The 26,276-nt window shown below is 50.8% G+C and overlaps 1 protein-coding gene across 1 annotated transcript; it reads left to right on the top strand.

Annotated features, from left to right (window-relative positions):
• Positions 1-8,369: 8,369 nt before the first annotated feature.
• On the top strand, positions 8,370-23,009 carry LOC119091568 (sodium-dependent nutrient amino acid transporter 1-like). Its single transcript, XM_037214377.1, has 6 exons — positions 8,370-8,479; positions 17,644-17,733; positions 18,235-18,403; positions 18,577-18,666; positions 21,952-22,174; positions 22,973-23,009. The coding sequence occupies exons 1-6, from the start codon at positions 8,465-8,467 to the stop codon at positions 23,007-23,009; spliced, it is 624 nt and encodes a 207-aa protein (XP_037070272.1). The 5' UTR covers positions 8,370-8,464.
• The last annotated feature ends 3,267 nt before the right edge of the window (positions 23,010-26,276 follow it).

The raw sequence follows: 26,276 nt of genomic DNA, 5'->3' as shown, positions 1-26,276 counted from the left end.
AAGCACACCAAGTTATATATCAAACGTTCAAAGCTAAGCTTTTCAGATCCTCGTCATTATCGTCCGCCCGTTGTCCGCCGCCTGGTATAATTCGCGAGATCGACGCCGTGTGGCATAGCGAGACTGCAACGCTGGGCGTCAGGAGTTTTGTTTCTTTGACTTGAGAGCGTTCGCGTTCAGAACTATGTCGCATTTTTTTTCATTCATCACTTTTTACTGCAGGTCGAACATTCTCAGGCGAGTATAGTTTGACCGTGCTAATGCAAATTTGTGACCCCATTCCGATCCACTTTCAAAGTTCACGGATTTCTCAATATCTTTTTAAACAAAACAAAACTGGGAAAATCCTGACTAATCAAAGGCGACATGCTTCATTTGCTTCAATCTTAGTGTCACAAGAGAAAAGTCGCGTGTTTACGATGCTAACGCCAATGTTCATTATCGCTGCTCTCGCCACATACCGCTAATCGATGATGGAATTTGTGCTGTGCTTACGTGCGGGTGTGGGCGCATGTGCGCGCGCGTGCGGGTGTTTTGTGTGTGTCCCTTTAAGTAGATCCACTTTTTATGAATTGGACCATAGGAACCGGGGCAGCGCAGCAGGGGGCAAAGGGGGCAGTTGCCCCCGCCGGCAGGCAGGAGAGCAAGAGTGTGATTTTGCCCCTCACCCTCCAAAATGGGGAGACCCCCTTTTCCCAAGCTACAGCGTTGTGGCTGCACGCAGAGTGCCAAAAATCAGGTCAAGAATGCCCCATTAACGTAGCTAGAGATGGAGAGCAACAGTCAGTCTCAGAAGATTTTGCTGCATCAGGAGACCCCTTTTCTGGATCATGTCACCTTTATGAATATGGTAGCCAATTCTCCAGATCAGGAGACTCGGTGTCGTGTTAAAGAGGCTCCTTTCTTGACTCGGGTGGCCCCCGTTACGGACTAGGAGGCCCCCGTTCTGAGCTAGGAGGCGCTTTCTATAGTCAGGAGGTCCCATCTCTGGAACAGGAGGCCCCTGTTATGTATCAAAAGGCAGCGCATCCAGATAAGGATGCACTGTTGTGGCCACTTGGATGATAACAAGGTCACTTGGAGAAAAATCCGCCCGGAAAATACAAACCCTCAGCTCAAAATCTGGGACGTCGCCTCTGCACAGAAATACAGAAAGTGTTAAAGTGCATGTCGCTGTTTTATTCGCACTCAGTTTTCAAGCTACGTATTCAGGTAACAATGACAATGGTAGAACCGCCGGCCAGAGCCGGTCAGCCAGATCCGATCAGCCTAGAGCCGCAGCAGACGCAGTCGCCTCGTGTTTATCACGGTGCTCTCGGCTTATTCGGATGATCATGCGCCGTGGTTGATTATACATTGTTCGGGCTTTTTGGATTTATTTCCGAGATATGATCGTAGAAACTGATCATGCCAATTCTGCACGACTTGAGTTAACCATCGTTTTGTCTTGCGTGTCGTGCTTCATCATCCTTTTTTCTTTTATCATCCATACCCACCATAGAATCGTCGACGGTGTTAAGCCGTAGATGCGGACGTTCGGGACTGAATGCTCCGAACGGTATGATGAATATCGTTCTGAACTTTGCTGAGTCAGGACTGCCGGTCTCGGTGTTAAAAACAATATCGCTCTCAAGTTTCGGTTTTGTGCGACATCGTTTTTAATACCTCGGCTGATATATATATATATATATATATATATATATATATATATATATATATATATATATATGTATGCATATGTAAATTATTCATCTTTTCCCAGCATCGTTCAGAAGCATTTATTTTCCTTTGAATGGGATCTTGGTATGCCCAGGCGCTTATCAAACTGTAAGATGTTCTGGCAGACGCATCGTTTCTGGTCGGCGTAGCGTACACGCCGTGTCATACATCATTACTTCAAACGGCGGGGCGCAGACGCGCGCCGACTGTTTGGACTGCGCCCGTCCCGCGTCCCGTCGGCGTCTCCGACGGATGGGTCCGGCGGCATTAACGGTAAACAGGCCCCTCTGTCTGCTTCGTGTCTGGACGCGGCCGGGGCGGCGGGCGAGCAGCGCTGCCGCGCGTGCCAGGGGCAGATTAGCCGCCGGGCTGCAGAGGCGGCGGCGGGCCGGCTGGTCCGGGCTCGCGGTCTCCGGCAGCACGGCCTTGCACGCGGCACGTACGCGATTCTTCAGAACGGATGTAGTTGGAAGCGTGCTTGACTCTGAGACCTCGAATGCGGCTCTGTATCATTGCAATCATCCCGCACTGTGCCGTGGTTAAACCCGCCGGAAACATTTGTGGGTGGACTTGGACGAGAAGCCTACAACCAAAACAAATGTTATATTGCATTATTTTGTTTTTGTACTGGACTATTCAGCACACCCAAACAGTGTGACTATTTTCGAGCCGGCCGCTACGGAGAAGGCCAATAAGGGCCGGCGTGGAATGGCAGTAAGGAAAGAGATGTAAAGTTGTTAGGGTAGGGCAAGGAACGGGTATGGGGAAAGCATTGAAGATGGAATTTGCTGCATATCGCTCTCAGCAAGGTTATCCCTGGCTAACGGGAGAGCAACAACGCAGAAAAATAAAGCAAAGTACAATGGATAACGAGTGCTTTGCATGGTGGCCGCTTGCTTAGCACTTTAGACAGTTTGAGATTGCAGTTAGTTTTGTTTGACTTTGACAGTCAACGGAAAGTTAAAATTAGGGTTCGCTGGCATTCCCTTGCTTAGCAACCAGATCAAGCAACACGTCTTAACAACGTCTTAACCAGAAGTTCTTCCATTGGAAATAGTGTCGCACGGTAGTCGTGTCGTGGAGGAGCCATCATTAGCAAACATTTGTGTTAGAAGGTTTATCGGCACACTATTTTGTCCAGTCAACTCTGTGGCCGTCGTTAGGTGTTGAGCAGTCCTGAAAAGGTCTGCATAATGTTTGACTCAGCGTTGTACGCGTCACATGCCAAATTCCCTCCTCGGAACTACTGCGATTCGAACTAAGGTCTTCTGATTGCGACTGCAGTGTTCTATCAACTGTCCCCCTCCCCCCCCCCCCCCCCCCGGTTGGCTCAGTAGTGCGCTGGATAGGCAATCGGAGCACCATTACAAAAATCCCACCATTTGCGTGGAAAAGCTACTCAGACTGTGACACGAAAATAGCAAGAACGTTATGAACTCAACGTTAAAATAGAAGATGCAGATGCGTCCCAGTCAAATCTTTGAGTGGTATAGATTTTTGTCAGTAAAAACTTCCGGAAACAATATCTCACGACGGCGATTCTTTGCGCACGTCATCCGCTGCCTGGTGTGATTTGCAGTGGCCGACGTCATTCGGCATCACGGAAATTGCAACCTCTGCCGTCGCTGCTCTTGCTTCTGACATTGCGAGCGTGCAGGCCCACTTCAGGCATCTTATCAACTTTCGATGCATCCTGTTTCACTAGGCAATTCTCCAAAAAATGAACGTTCTTAGTAAGCCATGGGATGGCCTTTTTCAATTTTGGACTAATTTCGGCCCGCTCTATTCAACACTTATGAGACCTCTTTCTTTCTCCGGGTAGCTGGTACCCTTGAGTCGAACACTAGGGAGGATATTATCGTTTCCGGTCAAGGGCTGAAGAGCCATTTCGGCCAAGCGCGGGGTGCCATCACGCCCATTCTGGCTACACGGGGGCAAGGGTCCTGGTCGATCCGGGGGCCGGTAAAATGATAAATCATATCGCATTGGTCCCCTCCCTGACGTGAGAGGCCTTCTAACCCGTGCAGTTGGCCCCGGATCGACGCAAGAGCCATCACTGACTCAACAAGATCCCTGATTGCCGAAGATGGTCCAACCATTGACACATATAATTCAGTTTGTCTTGAGCAACCAAAGTTTCGACGCCTGGACCCGCAGTTCCCTTAGGCAACCCAGCGGCGGTCCAATTTCCATGACTGGAATAAACTCCACCATTCGGTACTAGAGGCCCTGACTGACGCAGGGCCTCTATTGTCTCCATTGTCTTCAGCCATTGTGAGCCCCTGACCGAAACAGGAGCCTCACATTGTTGAAGGGGCTCCCTCCAATGCAAATCGCGGGCCTGACCTTGTATCTACATAGGAAATGGACCCTTAGAGCTCAGACCGACAAGGAGTCGACTTTCCCGTGTTCGTGATCTTTAGCCAAAGCAAAGGCACAGGGGCTCCCAATTGGTGCAAGAGGTCCTCTAACTGACATTTTAGATCACGGCCCTACGGGCGTGGTCTCCTAACCTACAGTAAACCCTTCGGGCCCCCTAGCTTTCCAATCGAACCCTCGACCTTGAGTGTCGAGAGACCCTTTGGGCCCTCCTTTGGTCCTCCTCAAACACGGTTCCATGCTGACTCTAGCCCACTTACCGACACAGGACCCCTGTCAGGCACTGGAGCCCCTGACCGACACAGGAGCCACTCATTGTGCCAGGGACACAAACATTGAAAATCGCGTATCCGGCCTTGTTCCTGCTTGGGAAATGGGTCCCTTGGGTTCAGACCGACACGGAACCGACTGTTTGACTTCGTGTCGAGACCCCTTGTAATAGGGATAGCGGGTCATAATACGACGGCCCTAATAAGGAGGTTCTAATAAGATGGCCCAAATACAGGCTCTCTGAATGCAATTCAGATCACAGCACAACGGGTAGGATGCCGGTCCGGGTCCAATTGGGCCCCTGAGCTACAGTCCCGAGAGGAGGCCCACTTGTCGATACAGGACCCCTGTAAGGCGCCGCAGGTCCCCGACCGACACAGGGCCCAGATCACTGATTTAGGGACCCAGACCAACGTAAATCGTGGACCCGGCATTGCTCCTGCTTGGAAAATGGGCCTCCGAAGTTCAAACGATATGAAGCCAACATCGGCGTCGGTGGTCTCTGTCTGACATAAACACCGCGTTGTCGTAGAGGCCCTCAGTCGGTGCAAGAGGCCCTCTGAGTGATATTTCAGGCCCGGGTCCTACGGGCTGGGATCCTTCACGTGACCTACAGTCATGCCGCATACCCTCCACACGTGACCTACAGTCAGTCCGCATACCCTCCACACGTGACCTACAGTCAGTCCGCATGCCCTCCAATCTGGCTCTTGATCATTGGTTTCAGTGGGCCCCCGGGTCACTCTTCGGGCATCACCGAACACTGCGCTTGGTCGAATCCGGCCCGTTGCCAACACAGGACCCCTTTTCAGCACTATGGCCCCTGACAGATACAGGGGCCCCGACCAGTGTAAATCGCTGGCTGTGATTTGTCGTTGCTTGGGAAGCGAACCCTCAGGTCCATACCGACACGGAGCCGGCAGTGCGGTACTGATGGTGCCTGGCTGATATACAGGCCCCTGGCGACTCAGGGGCCCTCAATCGGCGCAAAACGCCATCCGATTGTCATCTGAGTGCCCGTTCCTGCAGATCCTGGAGACCCTGAAGAGGGCTCCGATCAGCCCTTCGTGCCCTTAAGCCTTCCAATCCGGCCCTTAATCGTGGATTCCTGCAGGCCCTTGAGGGTCTCTTCAGACCTCCTCGAATGCTGCCTCCGACCGGCTCGGGGCCCCTTACCAACACAAGGCCCCCTGTTAGGCACTGTGTGCCCCTTACAGATGCTGGAGCTCGACCAATGTAAATCGCTGACCTCGGCTTTGTCCTTCTTGGGAAATTGACCTCCAGGCTCATGCTGACGCGGAGCCGACTGTGCGGTACTGATGGTGTCTGACCGACATATAGTCCGTAGCCCTCTAGCTAGTGTTGAAGTGCCCGGCCCTGCGGGCCGGGCCCCTAAGCACGAACTCTAGCTGGCCTTTCGGGTCCTTCGAGCCCTACAATCAGGATCTTAATCGTTGGTCCCGAGGGGCCCTTCCGGCCCGACGAAACCAAGAGGAGGAGAGGGGAGGGGGGGGGGGGGGCACGTGCCCCCTTGCCTCCCCCGTCTGCACCACTGTGTGCGTGAACAACGTGCGCTATGCAATAACCGGTTCATCTCTGCTGCCCTAGCCAGACCTTTCACGCGTATTCACTGATCTTCCTGCTAAGGCTTACTACAAACTGTCGCTAACGCATCCAGCTTCGCCTCGTATCGAACACAGGCCTGGCCTTATGCAACGTTACTCGCGCCATATCGGGACCCCACAATGTGACTGCCGGCTGTCGTTGAAGTAAGCGGCTCGTAGGACCAGTCACTAATCACAGTGTGTCCCACTGCTATTTAGGGAATCACAACTCCGCCAAAACAAAGCGTCGCTTCTGGGTCAATGCATCAAAAACCGCCAAAGCAGCCGAATCAATTGCATGTCGCATGCTTCTGCAACACAATTTACAAAGACTCAGTGAATCTGAAATCCTGTCATCGCTTTGTTTTCTGAAGTCCACCACCAGTATTGGCCTCGCGCTCCAGTACGCTTCGGCTTACAAATGAGGTCAATTCAGAAACCTTACGCTGTAATGCGGCAAAAGCTGGATTTCTGCAGTTAGCAGGTCAGAGGGGTGGGCCAATTGATGGCCGGCACATTCGTTCGACATTCCAGACACTGCTGGTGGAGTTCGGAGAACGGAGACATGGCCTAGGATTTCAGGTTCGCTGAGTATTTGTAGATTATGTCGCAGAAGCATGTGACACGCAACTGATTCGGCTGCTTTGGCAGTTTTTGACGAACTGACCCAGAAGCGACGCTTCATTTTGGCGGAGTTGTGATTCCTTAAATAGCAGTGGGACACACTGTGATTAGTGACTGGTCCTACGAGCCGCTTACTTCAACGACAGCCGGCAGTCACATTGTGGGGTCCCGACATGGCGCGAGTAACGTTGGATTAGGCCAGGCCTGTGTTCGATGTGAGACGAAACTGAACGCGTTAGCGCAGTTTCTAGTAAGCCCTTAGTAAGAAGATCAGTGAATGCGCGTGAAAGGTCTGGCCAGGTCAGTAGAGATGAATGTTTCTTACACAGAAAGACAATGGTGTTCACCAACACCAGGCAGGGTGTGGGTGCTCTTGTACAGACTTGAAATCTCCAACCATCTGAGTTGACGCTCCCCGCGCTCCTGCTCCTGTTTCGTGGAAGGTTATACGCACATTGCACAATATGAGTAAGTTAGAGCCAGGACACCAGCGGACGCAAGGCTGGGCAAGATTACAGCCCTGGCTTCGGCTCTGAAAAAGGTTCGGGGTTTGGTTTCGACGAACCCTGACAGGCCACGGCTACTGGATGAGCACATACAGTGCAGGTGACAGATGTGACGAATTCGGAAAAGAGAATGCTGGTTTGCTGCGTGCTTTCAGGCTGCGTACCAATGCCGGAGTAATAAAGAACCAGCACGCGAAAGTGATTCATGGCAAGTCCTCACAAATATTGCCACTTTGTATGGCGCATTGTTTTGTTGTCAGGCGCATTTTTTCAATGCGCATGGACACACACACACAGACACACACACACACACACACACACACACACACACACACACACACACACACACACACACACACACACACACACACACACACACACACACACACACACACATATATATATATATATACATATATATATATATATATATATATATATATATATATATATATAGTGTATATAGCACTGTTTTGATGCACGTTCATACTTATTACTTTCGTATCATTTGGTCGCCTTGTTGCGATGAAGTTTCATGCGCCCACTTCTTTGAAGAAGTGTTGAATAATTGTAGCCTTTGACGCAGTCTGCGACGTTATCAGCGACCAGAAGGTCAACACCATGAAATATGCCGTGGGCGTCCATCAACGCGTATCTCATATTCCCTGAATCAACCTGATCAATGCACGAGATATTCAAAGGAAGTCGTTAGGCACTTTCTGCAAGCTAATAGAAAGTTAAAAATAGGCTGCAAGAGTAATCCAGGCTCCAAAGGCTTCTCAGAGGGGTCTGACAGAGGCGCGCTTAGCCGACGCGTAGAGGAGACGCCAGACAATACTGCCTTGAAAGAAGAGAGCATGGATGAAGGACGATTGGGGCAATCAAGATGCCCGACGCGATTGCAAGAACCATCAGACAAGAGCAGCACAGCCGCGGCAATCAAATGCTTCCGAGCTTAATAGGCGCACTGGCGTGGCCCTTAGAGTCTCGCTATGGTTAGGTTTTGCAGGGTGTGGCGAGCACAGCGCAGAAAGCGGAGAGCGCAGCAGAAGGATGTCCCAGCAGACCACGCCCGTATTGCGAGGCATCCATCCTCTCGTTAGCCAGCCACTCTGAATGGGCGGCGACCGCTTCGTCAGCCGCTGACACTACCATCAGGGAGATGTGGGAGGAGGGGGAGGGAAGGGGGAGGGGGAGACGCAACGCCGGAGCGTGCAGCGCTGGCCCGGCGTCAGCGGCGCAGAGCAGTCCACGCGCCGACGCGGCCGACGCAGGGCGCTGACAGCTCGGACCGCGTGCTGGCACGCTCCGACGGGGTCCGTGCGACGGAGGCGCGCCGCAAGCAGCCAGCGAGCAGTGACCATGGTTGTGGAGGAGGTGGGTCCGGTGGACGGGCGGCGGGAATGGTCTGTGCTTGGGTTGACACCATGGGGCGTCGCTGTCCCCTGGCTTCGCTGGCGTGTGGTCAACGCCAGCTTGGACGACTACCTCGGCTTTCTGCCCGCCCTGACCATGCTCTGCTCCGATAGATACCGCCTTACTAAAACCGCAGGGCGACAGCAAATTGCTTTCCGTACATATGTCACGGTTTCGGGGCGCTCGGTATACATTAATCTGAATGTTCAGCTATTTCACGTACTTTGCATCTTGCAACACCCAGATCTTCGTGCGCTTGAATCAGCTTGTTCATCACGAGCTTGAACAACATGTGTCTGGCACGTCGATTTCCCTCGATGCTTTTTGTATGTATAGTCATCTGCGCACATTTAGACCGCGTACGCATGCTTTTTCAAATCCCAGTGCTCTTAATGTAGATGGTGTTTTCTAATGCGCTCAGATACGGTATATCCGGTACTTGTGTGGCAATTTTATGAAACGGTTTGCAGAGAAAGGATAGGGATCGAGAAGCTTGCCAGATATACTTCGGTTCATACGCCCTGGTCCAATAACGCAATTTCAATGCAAGGTACTTTTCTCAAAAAATGTGGCGTGCCATGCAATATCATTGCATGATTTTGCGCTTTTTGCGCCTGGTTCTCCTGACTGGTTGCCAATTAGCCGTCTCATAAGACACACGAGAACGATGCTGGGGACGTGAGTCCACGTGCCCGCCACACATTGGCTCGAAACCGATACTGCGCTGAGCGAGATGTTAGTCTAATCATCGACACCTTAGATCAGAACCGGTATGCACTCATGTCAGGCGTTTAGTTTAAAGGGAATGTTTCACATCTGAAGATATTAAAGCAATCATTTTGTATGATGAAATTAGTTCACTTAGAGTTTCTGGTATACTTTAAAATGGAAAAGACCGTTCTAGACAACACCATTTCTCTGTTTAGTAAATGTGTTCCTCAATACGTTATTGTTTGATTACGTCATCTTACCCCACACAACGTTAATGGACAGCCAGTTGACGGTCGTCGTATCTGGAAATCGTGCTTACGAACGCCACATAAGAATGACTCGACAGTTATATTTTTTGGCCTTGAAAGCTATATGACCAATGAAATGGCAGGATTTGAATGTCATTAATATGGGGTCGTGGGTGCCTGGGTGACCTTGTAACAGTTTCCTTTAAATAGTCTGCACATCTTCGCGGATCAACAGCTCTGAAACTACAGTGAGTTAGGCCTCAAAAAGCGCAGGGCTGTAAGCTGCACTGAATGATCTTCAAGATGGCTTGTTCACTTCAAAACCCCATGCAAATGTCGAACACTGCCTTTAAGGGGTTTTTCCACTACCGTCACACATCCATTGATTTCGGATACCGCCATGTATTAGGCTGAAGTAGATGAAGAAATGTCCACTGGACACGTATCAGCATTGATTTAGATCAATACTTGACCAGAACCAGTGGACTGACAAAACTGGTGCGTCTGACAATTCGAGCGGCGAATGTGGTCGTGTGTGTTCTTTTTCAGTTGGTGTTGAATGGTGCTGAAATGTGACGGCCCGGATGATCGGACGGGTGTGACGGACCGCGTTGCAATCGTGCATGCAAGGAGGTCTCGCCAGGTTGTCTTTGGTAAATAATAGCACCTAGCAGGATGCAGTTCCCGCCAAGTAAACTGGAGAGGCTGAGCAGAAAATGGCCAAACCTACCACGAAAACGCGCAAAAGCGGTTTTATACCACGATTTGGTCCACATCTTCACAAAGCTGAGGGTGGGGGGGAGGGGGGGGGGGGCGGGGGAGATGAGGGAAGCTGGGGCCCCCAGCTGACTGAAAGACTACACCCCCGGCACATGTAGCGGACAGCGGGTCCGGGCAACAGTGACTGCATGTAACGGCCGGTACTCACTTGGGGTGCTCCTACGCCCCACAAGGTGGTAGTTTCGGTGTTGGTGCGATAATTTAAAAGGTGAGCGTTTGTGTACATAATATCGTCCTGTATGAACTAATGCACCTGTGGCTGCATTACTCCCACTTCCATTGGCATTTTCAGTCGCGTTGTTTTTCTTCAAGAGCGTTCTGCATTTTGTGGGGATTCTAAAATGAAATAGCCATCGTTAAGATCATTCTGGGTATTTCACAGCCCTGCACTTTATAGGGCCTAAGCCCCTCCAGTTTCCGAGTCACACACCCGCGAAAATGTGCAGACTATTCCGGGAGGTTATTTCAAGGCTACCCAGACATCCATGACGCCTAATGACGTCGTTGAAGTCCTGCGATTGCGTTACCCATACGACGATCAAGGCCGAGACGACCACAATCGTCGAATCGTTCATATCTGATGTTCGTGAGCACGATTTTCAGGTATAACAACCGCTAATTGGCTTTCAATCAGTGTTATGCAAGGCGCGATGACGCAATCAAACAATGAGGCATTAAGAAGCATGTTTCTTGGCGGAAAATGATGCTGTCCAGATCAGTATTTTCCACTGAAAAGTTAACCAATAGTTATAAGAAAGCTTATTTCATCACATCTGATGCTTGCTTCATTACCTTCAAATGTATGCAGGCTGAATGCATCAGCCACGAGCGGGCCGAGAGGCTCCTGAAGGGGGACCCCGACCGGGCCCCCAGCGTGCACCCCGCAGACGGGTCCCTGTGAGGACTAAGGTTCGACGGTGGGCCCCCCAGACGCATGCAGCGCTGCCTCAACGTTGTCCCTTCTCCTTCATCTCACTGACCTGAAATTATCATTTCTGGTCGAAAAGGCTCTAACCCAAGTAACCAAATCGAGGCGTATTAGAAATATCACCTAAATCGCGCGCCCAATCATCTAGCTCCGGCGTCTGACATAACCTAAACTGCCAGAAATCAGCGGTGTCCGTCCCCGTTGTCGTGCCGAGAGGGAAGTTGCTAAGGTTATTGTCGGCGTCGCGTGCCTATCGTGCCTCGATCCTTCCAGAACTCAGTCGTGAGCGCTGCACCCCTCCACACACTCAGCAGAGGCATGATGTCTCCACATTGTTTTTCACTGTTCCATGTCTGATGACATGTGAAGAGCAGGCAACAATCTATCACCGTTGTCTGTACAACTGACCACACCACGTGACTACGAATTGCCTGCTTTATCGAACGCTGTTGTTCGTTGCGAAACGAACACAAGAGACGGATCTTCGAAAATCGAATAGCTATAAACTGTCATGAGACAAATGTTAATGGCCTCTTTACAGTGTTGAAAGTTTTGAAACTGTCGCTTTTTGGATAAAACATTGGCTAACTTTAAAAACTTTTGATATTGTTAAACGTTTACTGCTACTTGTGCCATGACTTGAGACATTGACGTGGCCCAAATTTACACTGCGCTGAATAACCTTCAACTTATTGAATCGAATGATTGTAAGTTATGCTGAAGTCATCTGTAATGCTTGCATGCCTTATGGTAATGGGAAGAAGCGTGTCTTTGAATACTGAGGATATGGTCCGATTTCACCAGTTTGAAGATGATCAACTAGATATGATTATGAAAGGATTTCAACCAAATCGTACGAAACAGCCTGCAAAAGGTGTAACACCGACATTTCTGCTCTATACTTAAAACAGGAGAACTTATCTGGATGACGTAAAGCCCAGCACAACTGGCAAATTTATGTCAGGTTTTACCCCGGGTTGAAAAATCAAAACGGTAATCTGTACAAGAGGAAAGTTTTCGAAACTCTAAGCCCTGAGATTACCTTACAGACCACTGTCGCTCTCAGCTTCGTTTTGCTGAACAGCGTTCGTCTCGGTCACCTCATTGGGCGTCAGTGACGTCATCCGCGTTCAACAAGCTACCACTGTTGCCCGCTGATCGATGCAGCAATCATGGACATAGTTCTGCGGATAAGATGCTGCTGCCTGGCAGGTCGCATTTTTAAGGGCGGGCAGCACTTTACCGCTGGCGTCTGCGCCGCTGTCCAAGGTCACGTGGCCACTTCAATGACTTGTTTATCAAACACTGTTGCCTGTTGCCAACCAAACGCAGGAGGCAATTTTCGGAAAATCAAACAGCTGTAGGCTGTGCCTTAACCAGGGTTACTCGATCTACGATTACTGTAACCACGGTCACTCGGTTACTCGTTCCCCGGCTGTAACCAACTCTGAAAGCTTTGATTTCACTCACAGTGGTAACGGAGTTCACCTGTCATTACATGCTGGGGACAGGTTCAGACTCAACTTGTTTAACGATGATGAGCTGGATAATATTCTAAACGGCAGTCACACGAGCCAGAAGCGGCTGTGATACACGAGAATTAGCGGCGTGGGAATATTCCAGCAATTGCAGAGTTGCAGTAATAACTTAGTGGCTGCAATGTAATCCATAACTACTACCACTAGACGCGTAATGACATCAGTAACATGTCCAGGTTATTGTTTGTATGTAATTTTATGTCATATCATGTGCCGTTATGAGTAAGTTAGATCTATACAACTCAGATCTATGTAACAAAACAAATGAACAAGTGAAACAAATAAAACAAAACACACCCAGAGAGTCAGCGGACACAAATCTCTCCAGCCGCTGGGAGACTACATCTACCGCGTGTCCACCATCTCGGTATCCACTACCTCTAGAGATCTACGTAAAAATGTACTACGCATGCCAAAGAGCGCTGCCACCTTCAGCTCGGTCAACTTATCAGCCTCCGGTGACGTCATCTGCGGTCACTCATCTACCACTGTAGTCTGCTAATCGATGCAACATCCGCACACTGTTTGCCGTAGGTCATTAGCGTGACCATTACACGTGTGAGGTCGTCCTTCTCGTTAGCTCAGTCGGTTAGAGCGCATGCCTTCCGATCCACCCACCCGTGGTTGAGTGAGTTGAAGGAGGTATGTTGCTACTTAGCATGGTTTCATGAATATGGACATGTTTAGCTAAAATAGTGTATTTTTAGGGGGAAATGTACATTTGACCTGGCATGACGGTTTCAATTAATGACGTAGCAACGTGCAACTTATTACCAATCATGAAACCCCGTTAAGACCAATCCACTGTTGTAGTCCGCAAGGCTGTCTTTTCCTGAGTTTCGAAGTGGCAGGGCTGGCATCTACCCTCCCCCCTATCAGTCCTGGTGATGAAAAAGGACGAGACAGAGCGAGGGTTTACTGGACCCGCTGGTCGGCGGAACCGACCTCTACCTCACCCGTGATGTGGCCGTTTTCGCATCCAGCCTGTTACATGACACCCGGAGCGCCTGCTGCTGGTGCCTGGTCCGGTGCAGGCGTAAGAAACTCGTCCAACGGGGACCAACGAAACCACTGAGGGACTACAAAATAATGACCATGCGTCCTCGAGAACGTGCAGGCATTTGTGCGCTTTGTGTCTCCGACGTTTTGGGTGGTATTAGTGCTATATGGATCGCGCCGAAGCGATCACTGGAGGATGGGGCGCGATGTCTCCAAAATGGCATGAAAGCTCCACCCGTGCAATGAGTGCTTTCAGGAAAAGAGATGGGCACACGTCTCCAATACTTCGAGGTTTTAAAATATTGTATAATGACAATCAGTTCGCACATCTTACTGCGATGACTTGAGGCCCCGAACATGGTTTCTTATCTAAGAAAAGTATTGCTGTCAAGCTGTGCCTGGCATGGTGGAAATCCGTTTCCTATAGCCATAAGCTACAGAGCGAGCAGCTTGAATTACATCTGGTGTCACTTCCGTGTCATCTGGTGTCAAATATCTACGTTTGGGGCAAATTAATGTTGTTCAGGGAAAAATACTTCATTACATGAGAAGCAGTGTATCAGAAGTCCCAGCTCATCCGTGCGGATGCGGAACGCATTATTAACATATGCCTACGCGTAAATGTTCAGAAAATGGGCTAACGACTCCATGGCAACAAAAAAGCTTAGTATTGCACAGTTTTGCATACAGTTGCAGCAAATATCAATAATGATATTAAGATTCTATAGGTTGCGCCATTTGGAAGCAAAGTGCCCAAAATTAATCATCGGAGACGTTGTGCCATCAGCCCATTGTATAGCCATAACGTTTTAATGTTTTCATGATTACAACGTCTGAAGAGGGGCTGCATGCTAAAGGCCAGATCAACTGTTTGGTTCTTTTTAACAGTTAAAGTCGACAGCGGTTCCCAGAATCAAAAGATATCATGGGGTTTCCTTTCTAACGTAGCTTGAGTGCCCCCTCCCCCTAGGACCAGCGTTCTAATGCGGTCGATAATTTGGGCCGTAAGGTTACGGTTTAAGGTGGAACTTTTAAAACCCATTGTAGGGCCTGGTGGAATTTAGGTGAATAATTGTGTAAAACACCCGTAAGCTCCGTGCAGTTGACACGTTTGCCATCTTCCAGTCGCTCGTGGAGGGAGTCAAAACCACCTTGAATGTCTCCAGAACCAATAACCTGATCGGAGTGAATCGGACGTAATAAGACATCCCTGGATCTTGCGACCGTCACATATATAAGTTTGTTGGCTGCCTGCACAAGTTTGCTGAAATTGCATGCCACTGATGGCGTCACAGGTGGGCCCAATGGTCACGAGTTTTGCTTTAGAGTACTACCAAGTGACATGTTCAATCGGGCTCATCATAATACCACGACGGGATGAAACTAAAATAGCTAAATCAAGCTGGATGCTACAACATAGACGCACGGGTATGTGCGCTTAAGTGAGTAGTACCTCCTCCGATCAGATCAGGCTGAAATATTTGGACCAAGGCCGTATAAGATTTGGACTGCTTCGCCGTCAAAAATGCCGGCGCCTATCGTATTACTAAGGTACGGACATGTGATATGGTAACTTTTTAGACTTGCCAAGCTCATTATTGTATAACCTATTTCATATATTGCCATATGCTCGGCTACCCTTAGAGTTGAAATATGGCTTCAGCCTCACTGCAAAACACAACATCCGTTTTATGACCAGTTTGTTTGGGCAGTGCATGAATCGCCTCTTTACGTGATGGCTACATGGTCACCCTATTGGACATTTAGTTAACGTGACCCAGAATGACATTTATATTGAAGGGCCCTCTATAGTTAAGGGGCAAAAATGCTGGTCCTGCAATGTGAACCTCGGCAAACTTTTCAAGGAAATACGCTCTGTATATTAAGGAAGGCCAAATTAATCTGGTTTGTTTATCCTCAGTTAATTATTTCTCAGAATTTATAATTCAAGAACGCGGCCGTCGCTATCTTGAATGCGTGCCAATTTTGCTTTTCACAGCCATCGTCACTATGTACACCCAGCTTCCTTAATTCTCTTTGATGTTCATCTACTCGCTGGCACAACCGCTGTAGCATGCAATTTCTTCCTCGCACTTGCAGAAGTCTTTACGCCAAAGGCCTGCGCTGTTGCTGCTGCAACTGCAGCGGGCAGCGCTACTTGCCTTGCCTTTCGCAGAGCAGGTGCAGGTCACTACACCCAGCAGCACCTCGGGGGTAACTGGCGCTGTTGAGACGGCCAGTATGATGGTGGAGACCTCGACGCTCCAACCGAAGTTGGCAATGTCTCTAGCTCTAGTTGATGTCATCTTCATCGGGAGGGGGGGGGGGGGAGGAGGTGGGGAAGGTCTCATTGGTCCACTGCCTTCCATGGCATCATCCGGAGATTATCTCGGAACGCGTGCAGCTGTGGGTTGGCATTAGTCGGCGGCATCTTCTATGTGAGGAAAGGCTCCTTATTGCATAGAAAGGAACGAGCACGTGCATCATTCGTTGCCATATAGCCCCGATGTTCGTAAGCGGTCGAAAATAGTGTTTCACATTTCAAAAGGCAAACAAGCATCAAATGTGATGAAATGAGCTCACTGGTAACTAAAGGTTTGTTTTGAATTACAAGACTGCTCTAGACCACACAATTCACTTTGTACTATATATGATCCTTAATATGTCATTTTTTGTTGTATCATGAAACGTCTTTATGACGTCAGTCGCTACCAGATTGGCCATGTCAGAATTGCCACTGTAGCGGATAGACTGACTCACTTGTGGTACTCAAACTTATCGGGAGGTGTCGTAATAATCGTTGCGCTGTTTGCAGAACGCAAATATCGTTACGTGTGCCTGCTTTTCCCTTTCTCGTGGTGCTTCTGCATAAATGTCCGTGATTTTATATCGTTTACTTGTTCAAACCCCCATATGCATGTTATTTAAGTTCAAACCCCCCTACAAATGTGAAACCCTCTGTTCAAGTTATCTGGTTCCCAGTTTTATTTCCGTCGCAACTCGCACCAATGTCCAAGTTTCTGTACTGCATGGAATGTAACGTGATTTGCGCTCAAAGCTTGCATGAAACGCAAAACGCGTTGCCTGAGTACGCCAGACACAAATAGTACAATGATAATATTTTCGTGGCCTTGAGCTGTACGTGGCCAATAGGTAGCAGTATTCGCAGAACGTTTCTATGGTCTCAAAGCATTCGCGTGACGTTTTTATAAGCTGCGAAACCGAAGGATTTTAAAGCTTACAAAGGACGGACGGCGCTAAATATTTCTCGGGTTCATCCCCCAATAGATCTTTAAATGGCTACCCCAGTTCAAAATTTCATACAAATGTGGAATGTTCTTTTTAAGACGAATCTGTCTGCTGGTACTTTAAACTGAGCGTGGGTCACACCGGGCTTTATGAGTTCTTAACTGGTATGTTTATGTCTAGTAGCCTGAACGTCGAGTGTTGTCCTTTTACGAAGGGATGCGTCACCGTATCGCGTGGACACCCAGGAGCAGGCTACACTTTCTGGAACCAAGCCTCTCTATAGTTTCTTTGACATCAGGGACATCCCCAGCCCATATTTTCATTTAAGTCTTGACAACGACCAGCATCCTCGATGCGAAGTGCAACCAAAAGGTGTATAAAATATTCCGCCGGCCTAGTGAGAATGGCAATATTTTGGGCACCATCAACCACAGTTTTCACATGTAGCTGCATGTAAGTGCAGCCGGTAGCATCTGCCAAAGCAGGTGTGACGACACCATCCAACTTTCTGACGAGCTGGGTATTATGTGGAAGGGTAGCCGGATAAGATACCATTGAAGACACTTTTGTCCCTGACATTGTAAGAACAGCTCATCGGCATGAAAGGGAAAAGAGTCAGGTGCACTTCGTTGGCCCGTCATCACAAACTTACAGGACACTGCTTGTCTTCAGCTACCGCTGTCGGGACCGGACCAAACGAAGCCGGCGGCCGGAGGGCTACCGGCAGAGGAGGCAAACGCCCAGACAGATGACGCCCTTGCTGTGAGTTAAACCTTCTGGGGACGTCACGGGTATGTCTACGGGCGGCCCGACCAAGCAGATGTCCCCAGTTGGACCAAGTTTTTCGCCCTTCGGAAGTGATCGTCAAAGACGCGTTTTTGCGTCACCCAGTGACAATCCCCACTTCGTATCAGTTGTTCGTGCGGTCCCGATTTGTTCCCAAATCTCTGGGGCTCACGACAGACCACAGCCTACGAGCCAGAGCTCACCACGCCGTTGCTATAATAGCTTGCAGATCACAACGCGTGAACATCTCTCAACACAATTGGTTTCACTGGAGTGAATATTCTGAGTGGTTTCCATAATGACATTAGTGCAAAAGTTGATTTCGTTGATTTCGAAAAGTTTCGGTTTACAAGGGGCTTGAAATCTATCGGGTACATAACACTAATCGGAAGCTGCATGAACCAAAAGATGCTGATTGTCATTTGGAAATGCCATTTCGTCGTCATTTCGGTTGTTAACCAAATTCTGCTTTGGCAGGATGACGGTGAACCTCCACGGCAACGATGGGGAAACCGAGTCGAGTTTCTGCTGTCCTGCATCGCCATGTCCGTGGGCCTTGGGAACGTCTGGAGGTTTCCATACACGGCCTACAAGAACGGCGGTGGCGCCTTCCTGATACCCTACGTGATCGTCCTATTGACGATAGGTGGGTTGACTGGCAGGTCTGTTATATTACTTCAAGGTGTTAGAAGGCAAAATCGCGAGCGAATTTCTGAAACAACGTTTAGCGAAACGAGTATAAACCCCATTACCAATTATTAGTGCCCTCGTTTTATTGCTGTAGCCACACATGATCTAGCGTGTGTGCTTTGCTGCCAGGCAAGCCGTTGTACTACATGGAGCTGGCCTTGGGCCAGTTCTCGGCCCACGGCAGCGTGCGCGTGTGGAGCGTCGTCCCCGCCGTCAGAGGTGAGAGATCGCGTGGTCGGGGCGTGGCCGACCACCTCCGTGCCCGCATGCCGTCTGGACGCATTTAGTCAGACTGTCCCCGGAGACTGATGGCCCGCAGAGCGTCTGGACCGTGACAGGTCTGTCGGTCTGTACCTGGCCTGTACCAGGTCTGTCGTATTGTGTCGGTTCTGCACCAGGTCTGTCAGTCCGTACCGCGTCTGTGCCACGTCTGTAGGTCTGTGCCAGGCCTGTGCCAGGCCTGTCAGTCTGCACCAGGTTTTTGCCAGGGTTTTGTACCAGGTCTGTCAGTTTGCACTAGGTCTGTACCAGGTCTGTCGCTCTGCGCCAGTTCTGTACCAGGTCTGTCAGTCTGTACCAGGTCTGTACCAGGTCTGTATCAGGTCTGTCACTCTGCACCAGGTCTGTACCAGGTCTGTATCAGGCCTGTCACTCTGCACCAGGTCTGTGCCAGGTCTGTACCAGGTCTGTCAGTCTGTACCAGGTCTGTGCCAGGTCTGTATCAGGCTGTCACTCTGCACCAGGTCTGTGCCAGGTCTGTATCAGGTTCACCAGGTCTGTACAGGCCTGTCACTCTGCACCAGGCCTGTCACTCTGCACCAGGTCTGTGCCAGGTCTGTACCAGGTCCGTACCAGGTCTGTATCAGGCCTGTCACTCTGCACCAGGTCTGTGCCAGGTCTGTACCAGGTCCGTACCAGGTCTGTATCAGGCCTGTCACTCTGCACCAGGTCTGTGCCAGGTCTGTACCAGGTCCGTACCAGGTCTGTATCAGGCCTGTCACTCTGCACCAGGTCCGTACCAGGTCTGTATCAGGCCTGTCACTCTGCACCAGGTCTGTACCAGGCCTGTCACTCTGCACCAGGTCTGTGCCAGGTCTGTCAGTCGTCCCCGGGAGCAGTAAGAATGCCGGGCACTGCAGGCACTCCACCGCCCCCATTGACCTTCAGACTGGTTCGGCTCTGCCGGTGCCACCATGACGTAAACACATCGTGGTGGACCTGGCCCGCGTATAACATATTCCACGCCACCGCTTCTAGTGTTGGGCCTGTGTATATGAAGTTAAGACAACAGAGAGCATTCGCAACCATTCCATGCAGACTGTGAGATAATTTTGGACGTGGATCAGACAGCATGATGTGAAGGAGTTCAAAGTGGTCATTTATTCATGCCTGTAGTGCCCGCGTTGCCAAGCTGATCTGTGGACACATCTCTTGGCCGGGTCCCCTGGCTTGGTGACGCATCTCTTAGCCGGGTCTCCTTGCTCGGTGACGCATCTCTTGACCGCGTGTCCTCTGGCTCGGTGACACATCTCCCAGCCGGGTCCCCTGGCTCGGAGATGCATCTTTTGACCGCGTGTCCTCTGGCTCGGTGACACATCTCTTAGCCGGGTCCCCTGGCTCGGTGACGCATCTCTTGACCGCGTGTCCTCTGGCTCGGTGAACATTTGGGAACATTTTCATTGTTCAGAACATTTTGGTTTGGCAAAGGCAAGGGCGTGATGAGTTTCTGGCATGTACCGTACTGAACAGTGCTGCTCTAATATCGCTGCCCTGCTTATAGATTCCTCTCGGCCTGCCCTCTGGCGCGGGCGGAGCCGCCGAGGGTTCGGGAGCTTTTTGCGAGCATTATCGTATGCCACTGCTCTGTTATTGCGGCTCTGGGTTCCGGATCGCCGCTCTCTGGCCGTGATCAGTCGCTAGGAATGCAATAATCGCGACGCGGATTATTCCCCACCAACTCAGGCCTTTCTCAGCTGGCGGCGGGAGCCGGAGTCCGCTGAGTCGGGGCGACACAGCCGGAGCTAGGGAGCAGGGCTGTCGGGGAGCCGGGGTGGGCACTCGGCACGGAATAGCCGGAGTGGGGAGCCGGGGAAGCCGGGCGAGCCGGGGGAGTCGGGGGCCGGAGAGCCGAGTGAGCCGGGTGGGCAACCCAGCACGGGAGAGCCAGGACTGGAAAGTCCGAACGGGGGAACCGGAACGGAGAGACGGGCTAGCGAAGCCGGGACTGGCGTAATCGGGGGGAGGGGGGGGGGGGGGGGGCAGCCGGCACGGGAAGGGGGCGGGGGGGGGGGGGGCGGAACGGAGGCAGCCGGTACAAAAAGCCGAACAGAGGCGGCCGGCGGACGGCCACCGGGGGCCGGCGGACCGTCCGCGAGCTGGCGCGAGCTGGCCGCCGGCCACCCTCCCCGGCCGACCGCCACCCTCCCCAGCCGGCCGCCACGTATCGACCATGGCAAACAGACTGGCCCGGCGGCATACGTCCAGCGCTGGTCTCTTTTCTGCCCGGGTAAACGGAATGCAGTGGTCCGCTGTCCACCCGTCTGTTTATGGAGCGACCCGCATCTGGAGGTCTATGCTGGGCGCCAGCTGGCCCTCTGCCCGCGCGCGCAACACGCCTGCCAGCGCTGGGGTTGTGCTGGCAGTAACATCACGGTCTCAGTTACCTAAAGCTCATACGAATGTGCTTGCCAATAGTTGTGTTGATTTTGTTGGCGAGACTTGTTAAGATCTGTGAGATTTGCCAGCCATTTGTACCTGATCCTTGGTATCAACTAATTGATTATCTTTTTTCGTACCTTCATCTCAGCTGTCCGTGCTCAGTTCCAGTTAACCTCGTACAAGGCTCAGCTGCAGAAACGCGTAGCAGGTTCAGAAACCGAACCATGGTCCGTTTTCACTTTCACTCCCTGTGCTCGTGCCGACTACAGGGGCCGATGGTCTGACACTCCGCTCTGATAGTGCTGCCTTTCAGGCGTCGCAGCCGAACAGGAAAAATGCCAGCTATGAGATAGGCAATGAATCATCATAGGCAACATCACGAAAGAATCACATCGCCTCAACCTTTTTATTTGATTGTGCATTGTTACGGGTTCAACAGATCGCGGACGTATTGCATTCGCTCCCGCAATCCATTCAACCGACCATATTTGAGGTTTGGCGTGGGCATGCCGTTTACTTAAAGGGATTTAGGAATGAGTCCAATTCGTTTTTAAAGGGAATTTACGTATCTTTGCACTGCACCGTCCCTCTAAGCCGCGGTGTGTGCAGAACCGGCTCTCGAACAGCACCGCCTCTGTCCGCCGACAGTGTCTGTCCACCGGCAGTGTCTGTACAGTACTGCCCCTGTCCACGCGGCTGTGCCCGTACAACACTGCCTCTGTCCACTGACAGTGTCCTGTCCACCGGCAGTGTCTGTACAGCACCGCCTCTGTCCACCGACAGTGTCTATATAACACTGCCTCCGTGCATCGACAGTGTCTGTGCAACACCACCTCTGTCCACCAGGTGTGGGATACGGCCAGATGATCGCCACCTCGGCCGTGGTCTCCTACTACGTGGCGCTGATGGCGCTGACCGTGTTCTACTTCTTCGCTTCGTTCGCCACGGTGCTGCCCTGGACGCAGTGTGACCCGAGTTGGGCCGACATGACACGCTGCGTCGACCCCAGCACCAACGTGTCGCTGCTCAACGGCAGCGAGCCAATGGGCGCCACCGAGATGTACTTCCAGTGAGTGCACGCGCCGCTGTGCGGGCGCGACACCACCTTGCGCACTGCTGAGGGATGTCGTGACTCTGCTCTGTAAAGTCTCGTTGGGTGGCCAACGTTTGCCCTGCATTGCCTCCCGCTTGGTAAATTTACACTTTTCTAGTTTTTGATAAAGCAGCTATGTGCTGTTTGTAGAAGCTTATGCAATTTAACGGAGAATCAGCGAGGTTCTGGGGTTTTCTCGTGATCCTTGAAATGAACTATGCACTGTGGTGTATTTGCTCAATTTTCCAGACCGCAGGCAATTATCGCTACAGTATTGCTTTATTTGACTAACGCGTCATTACAAGCGCTTTACGTCCTTCATCAGTCAGGTTTCATTAGGTCTGTCATTATAATTGCTGTTCGCACCGCCTTGAAAACATTTTAAAACGAAACGCTAATTCCCAGTTCTGAAAGTGCTGTCGTGCATTAGTCAACTCAGCTCCAGCTTCGGATGTTGTGCCAGTTTTGGTTATAACGTCATGGTATTGGAAGAAATTGATACCCGAAGAAGCTTTCCACTGCGTTTTTCAATAGCTAGGAAATTTGTCAGCACAGAAGAAGTTGCTTGACCAGCGACCACGATGAAGTGCACAGCTTGATTTGTACGCACTTACTTCCTTTGAAGCTGTAGGAGTAGATACGGTAACGCTTCCACGATAGGGCCTTAGCTTCGGTGAGTGTTGCGAAGGGTGCTGCCGCGCTGTCACGGGTCGCCAGGGCCCGCCTGTAAAACAGTGAGAGGGCGCAAAAGCCCGGGCATCCTGTGGCCCTCAGACGCATGTTGGCGGGACTGGTGGGCGGCAGGATATAGGATCAGTCTGCCCCACGGCGCTGCTTCTCCCCAATGGTGTGCAGGTTACTTGGCAGGGGTCGCATGTGGTCAAGTCGCACGCGGGAGCTTAAATTTTAGCCCTGCTATTTGCCATCGTATTTCTGGCACATGATGGCCTCTGCGATGAAACGAGACAAGAATCGGAAGCTGTTGGCACCGCTGCCTCTGTGCGAGAGCTCGGACCCAGTGGTTTGTTCCCGTCTGTCATGCAGCATCGGCGAAAGCCCATCACACCCACCTGGCGCTGCTGGCCTCTGGCAAGTTTCCTTCTCTCTGGAGATATAGATGTGAGGCCAGCACCAGCACACGGAGAGCGATACGAGTGTTTTGCAGAACGTCTGCAGTCTGAAGAACAAGTTATGCGCTCAGCGCTCTCATGGTGGTGAACGGGCTGGCTGCGGTGTTGTCGGCCTGACCGAGACATGGCTCTGACCACGCGTGCTAAATTCTAAGCTACAGCTGGGCCTCTCAGGCCACGTCTGGTTCCGGAAGGACAGGAGCAGCAGAGCGGGAAGCATTGCCTGCGCAGTGAAGACAAGCCCGTCCCCTGCTCACCGATGACACCTGTGGCCCGGCTGCGAGGTGCTGGCGATCCAGTTGGGGACCATCTTCCCTGCCATCATGACTGTCTGCTGCCGTGTGTCAGATCCTGACCGTAACGTAGATTCGATCGCTGCCTTCTTGCCGAATATCTTCTCCGCCAGTCTGCCCGTTTCTCATCGTGGGTGACTTTAACATACTCGAGATTTAGAGGCCGGGTACTGAGACACGCCGTCAAATTTATAGACTGTCGCTGAGTGTGAAGCTGTGAAGCTGTGAAGCACTGTGACGTCACCAACGCGCGCGGAAGACATTCTGGACCGCGCCATCCTCTACAGCTGAGCTGCCGTAACGTGAGGTTGGCGACGGTTTATTCAGCTCTGACCCTCAGAAGGTAGTCCGGGCGTACATGGGGCTGAAAGCGATTTGCGAGGAAATCAACTGTTCAGCAGCTCTTGTCTTGCAGCCTTTTCAAGACCTTTGGGATGCAAACAAAGGCGACATTGGAATGTTTTAGGTGCATTTGCACTTACATCTCATAGTGTAAAGGCGGTATCCTGACTCATAGCTGTTCCTACAGTTCGGCTTAATGTTGTCTCCGACGTGTGATTTCCGGCAAAAGAGTGATTGCGGTGATTCAGCCAGCTACCTCCACAGCACCTCTCTAACCTCTCGTGGGTCTGGCAGCCATGACGGACGGCGCGACGCAGCTGTGAAGTGGATCACATTCCAGTTCGGCGACCTGTGGCGGACGTCAACTGTCGCTGTTTGGAGCCTTATCGATCACCGCACGCGAAGCAATCTGTCCGCAAAACCCCATAGCGCGGCGGGATTCAGAGGCCACAGCTTGCGCCATCTGCTCCATGATGACTGCATTCTATACGTTTGTAAACTTGGTTCGACCGTGCAACCATCGCCAGCATCAGACAATGGTCAGCTCCTGGCTGACTGGCCTGGTTCTGCAACACGAGGAGCGCCCACGCGGGCCTTGTCAGCGCGGTCGCCATGGCAACGCTCCGGCGACGCCGCTCGGTGGGCGGCTGGGCGCATAGTCCTGGGCAGCCAACGCCGGCAGCGGGAACCAGCCGCTCAAGGACCGCGCTCCGGCGCTAGATCAGTCAGCCGCTCGTTGGTCGGCAGGGTCCAACCCTCCGCCCCTGGCAGAGACGTGACTAAAACACGCCTGTCAACATGAACCGCTAAACGGTTCGCTTTTTGAGCCAGGAGCAAATGACTTCATATGACCGGGGCAGTCCGGGCGCGCCCCAAAAACCCAATCAATCTTGGAACCAGGATTGGGTATGTCGCTGTGCCCTTCAGTCACTGAGACGAGGCACAAATTTACGTGAAATTGCGGCGATCCCACATTAATGTCCATTACGATTACAACAGCCGGTTGCATGGACTCGACAGACTCTAAAGACATCCTAGTGGTGCCAATGATTAACAGAATAGAGAGCTGTCACATGAGGCTAAGTGTCAAAGAAAACCTGACGAGAAATAATGAACAACAACGAAAGTGATAAGAATTCCTCGTCTGGTGCACGGTGACATACCGTGCGCTTGTGTACATGCGGGCACGGATATGGATTTGGGTGGCGCGAGTGCGTGCGCTCACCGATGCTTGCTTTCGTGCGTATATTTCACTTTCTTGGGCCAATCTGTTTCAAAGTAGCGGGGTTAGTGGCCGCAATTTTCCAGCCCACTGAGAGTTTGTGAAGTTTCTCTCCTAAAACAAACCATAGCGAGTCAGGAAACTTAAATGAGAAGTTGGCGAGAAGTGGAGTTGGTCTTCCTGCAAAATCTCACTCTGTAACTATATTAGGGCTTTGGGGTAGAGCAAAGTTAACGATTAAAACAACACTCAGACACGTCATAAAAGCAACCATAAAGTGGGTAAATGTCACCACAGCAGGCCTGATGAGTTACACCTGTGCTGTAAAACAGCGGCGTCCACTTTAGTAGCATGTGGAAGCATCTATTTTATGAGACGTATATCCTCCTGTACAAAATATGGCAATCTGCATTTCGTAAATTATTTACTAGGTAAATTCCTGCACAAATGGGCTGAAAACGCCTGTCAAAATGGTCACTGGGGTATGAAACACGTCCTGTAGTGATGGATGAGGCTGGGCGGCACAAGAGTAAACAGCCATCAGTGGTGGGTTGCCCTAGGGTCAACAGCGGTTATTGGGTCGCTGCCAGAAGGCAGTTGATGGCAAAATACCTTCAGACATGAGCGCACGTGACGCTGGTGGGAGGTGACGCCTACCACAAGGGGAAAGATTATATTATAAACATTTTGAGCATCTGCTTGCCGAATTGGTTTATTTTGGCTGAGGTTTTAGAGAGAGAGAGAGAGAGAAGAGAGAGAGAGAGAGAGAGAGAGAGAGAGAAGAGAGAGAGGGGAGAGAGAGAGATATTAATATACATATACAAATATGATATAAATATAAATATAAATGATATAATAAATACATATATATAATATATATATATATATATATATATATATATATATATATATATATATATATATATATTACACGTATGTGTGTGTGTGTGTGTGCAAAAACTTTTATCTATCTTTATCTTCTCTTTCTTTCTCCCTCACTCTCTCTCTCCCTCTCTTTCCTTCCCTCTCCTCCTCTCTCCCTCTCTCTCTTCTCTCCTCTCTCTCTCTCTCTCTCTCTCTCCTCTCCTCTC

Source organism: Pollicipes pollicipes, unplaced genomic scaffold (genome assembly GCF_011947565.3).
Source record: "Pollicipes pollicipes isolate AB1234 unplaced genomic scaffold, Ppol_2.1 Scaffold_3447;HRSCAF=4054_pilon_pilon_pilon, whole genome shotgun sequence".
Lineage (NCBI taxonomy): Eukaryota > Metazoa > Arthropoda > Thecostraca > Pollicipedomorpha > Pollicipedidae > Pollicipes > Pollicipes pollicipes.
The sequence above is the reverse complement of the archived record's forward strand: the minus strand, read 5'-3'. Positions and strand labels throughout refer to the sequence as shown.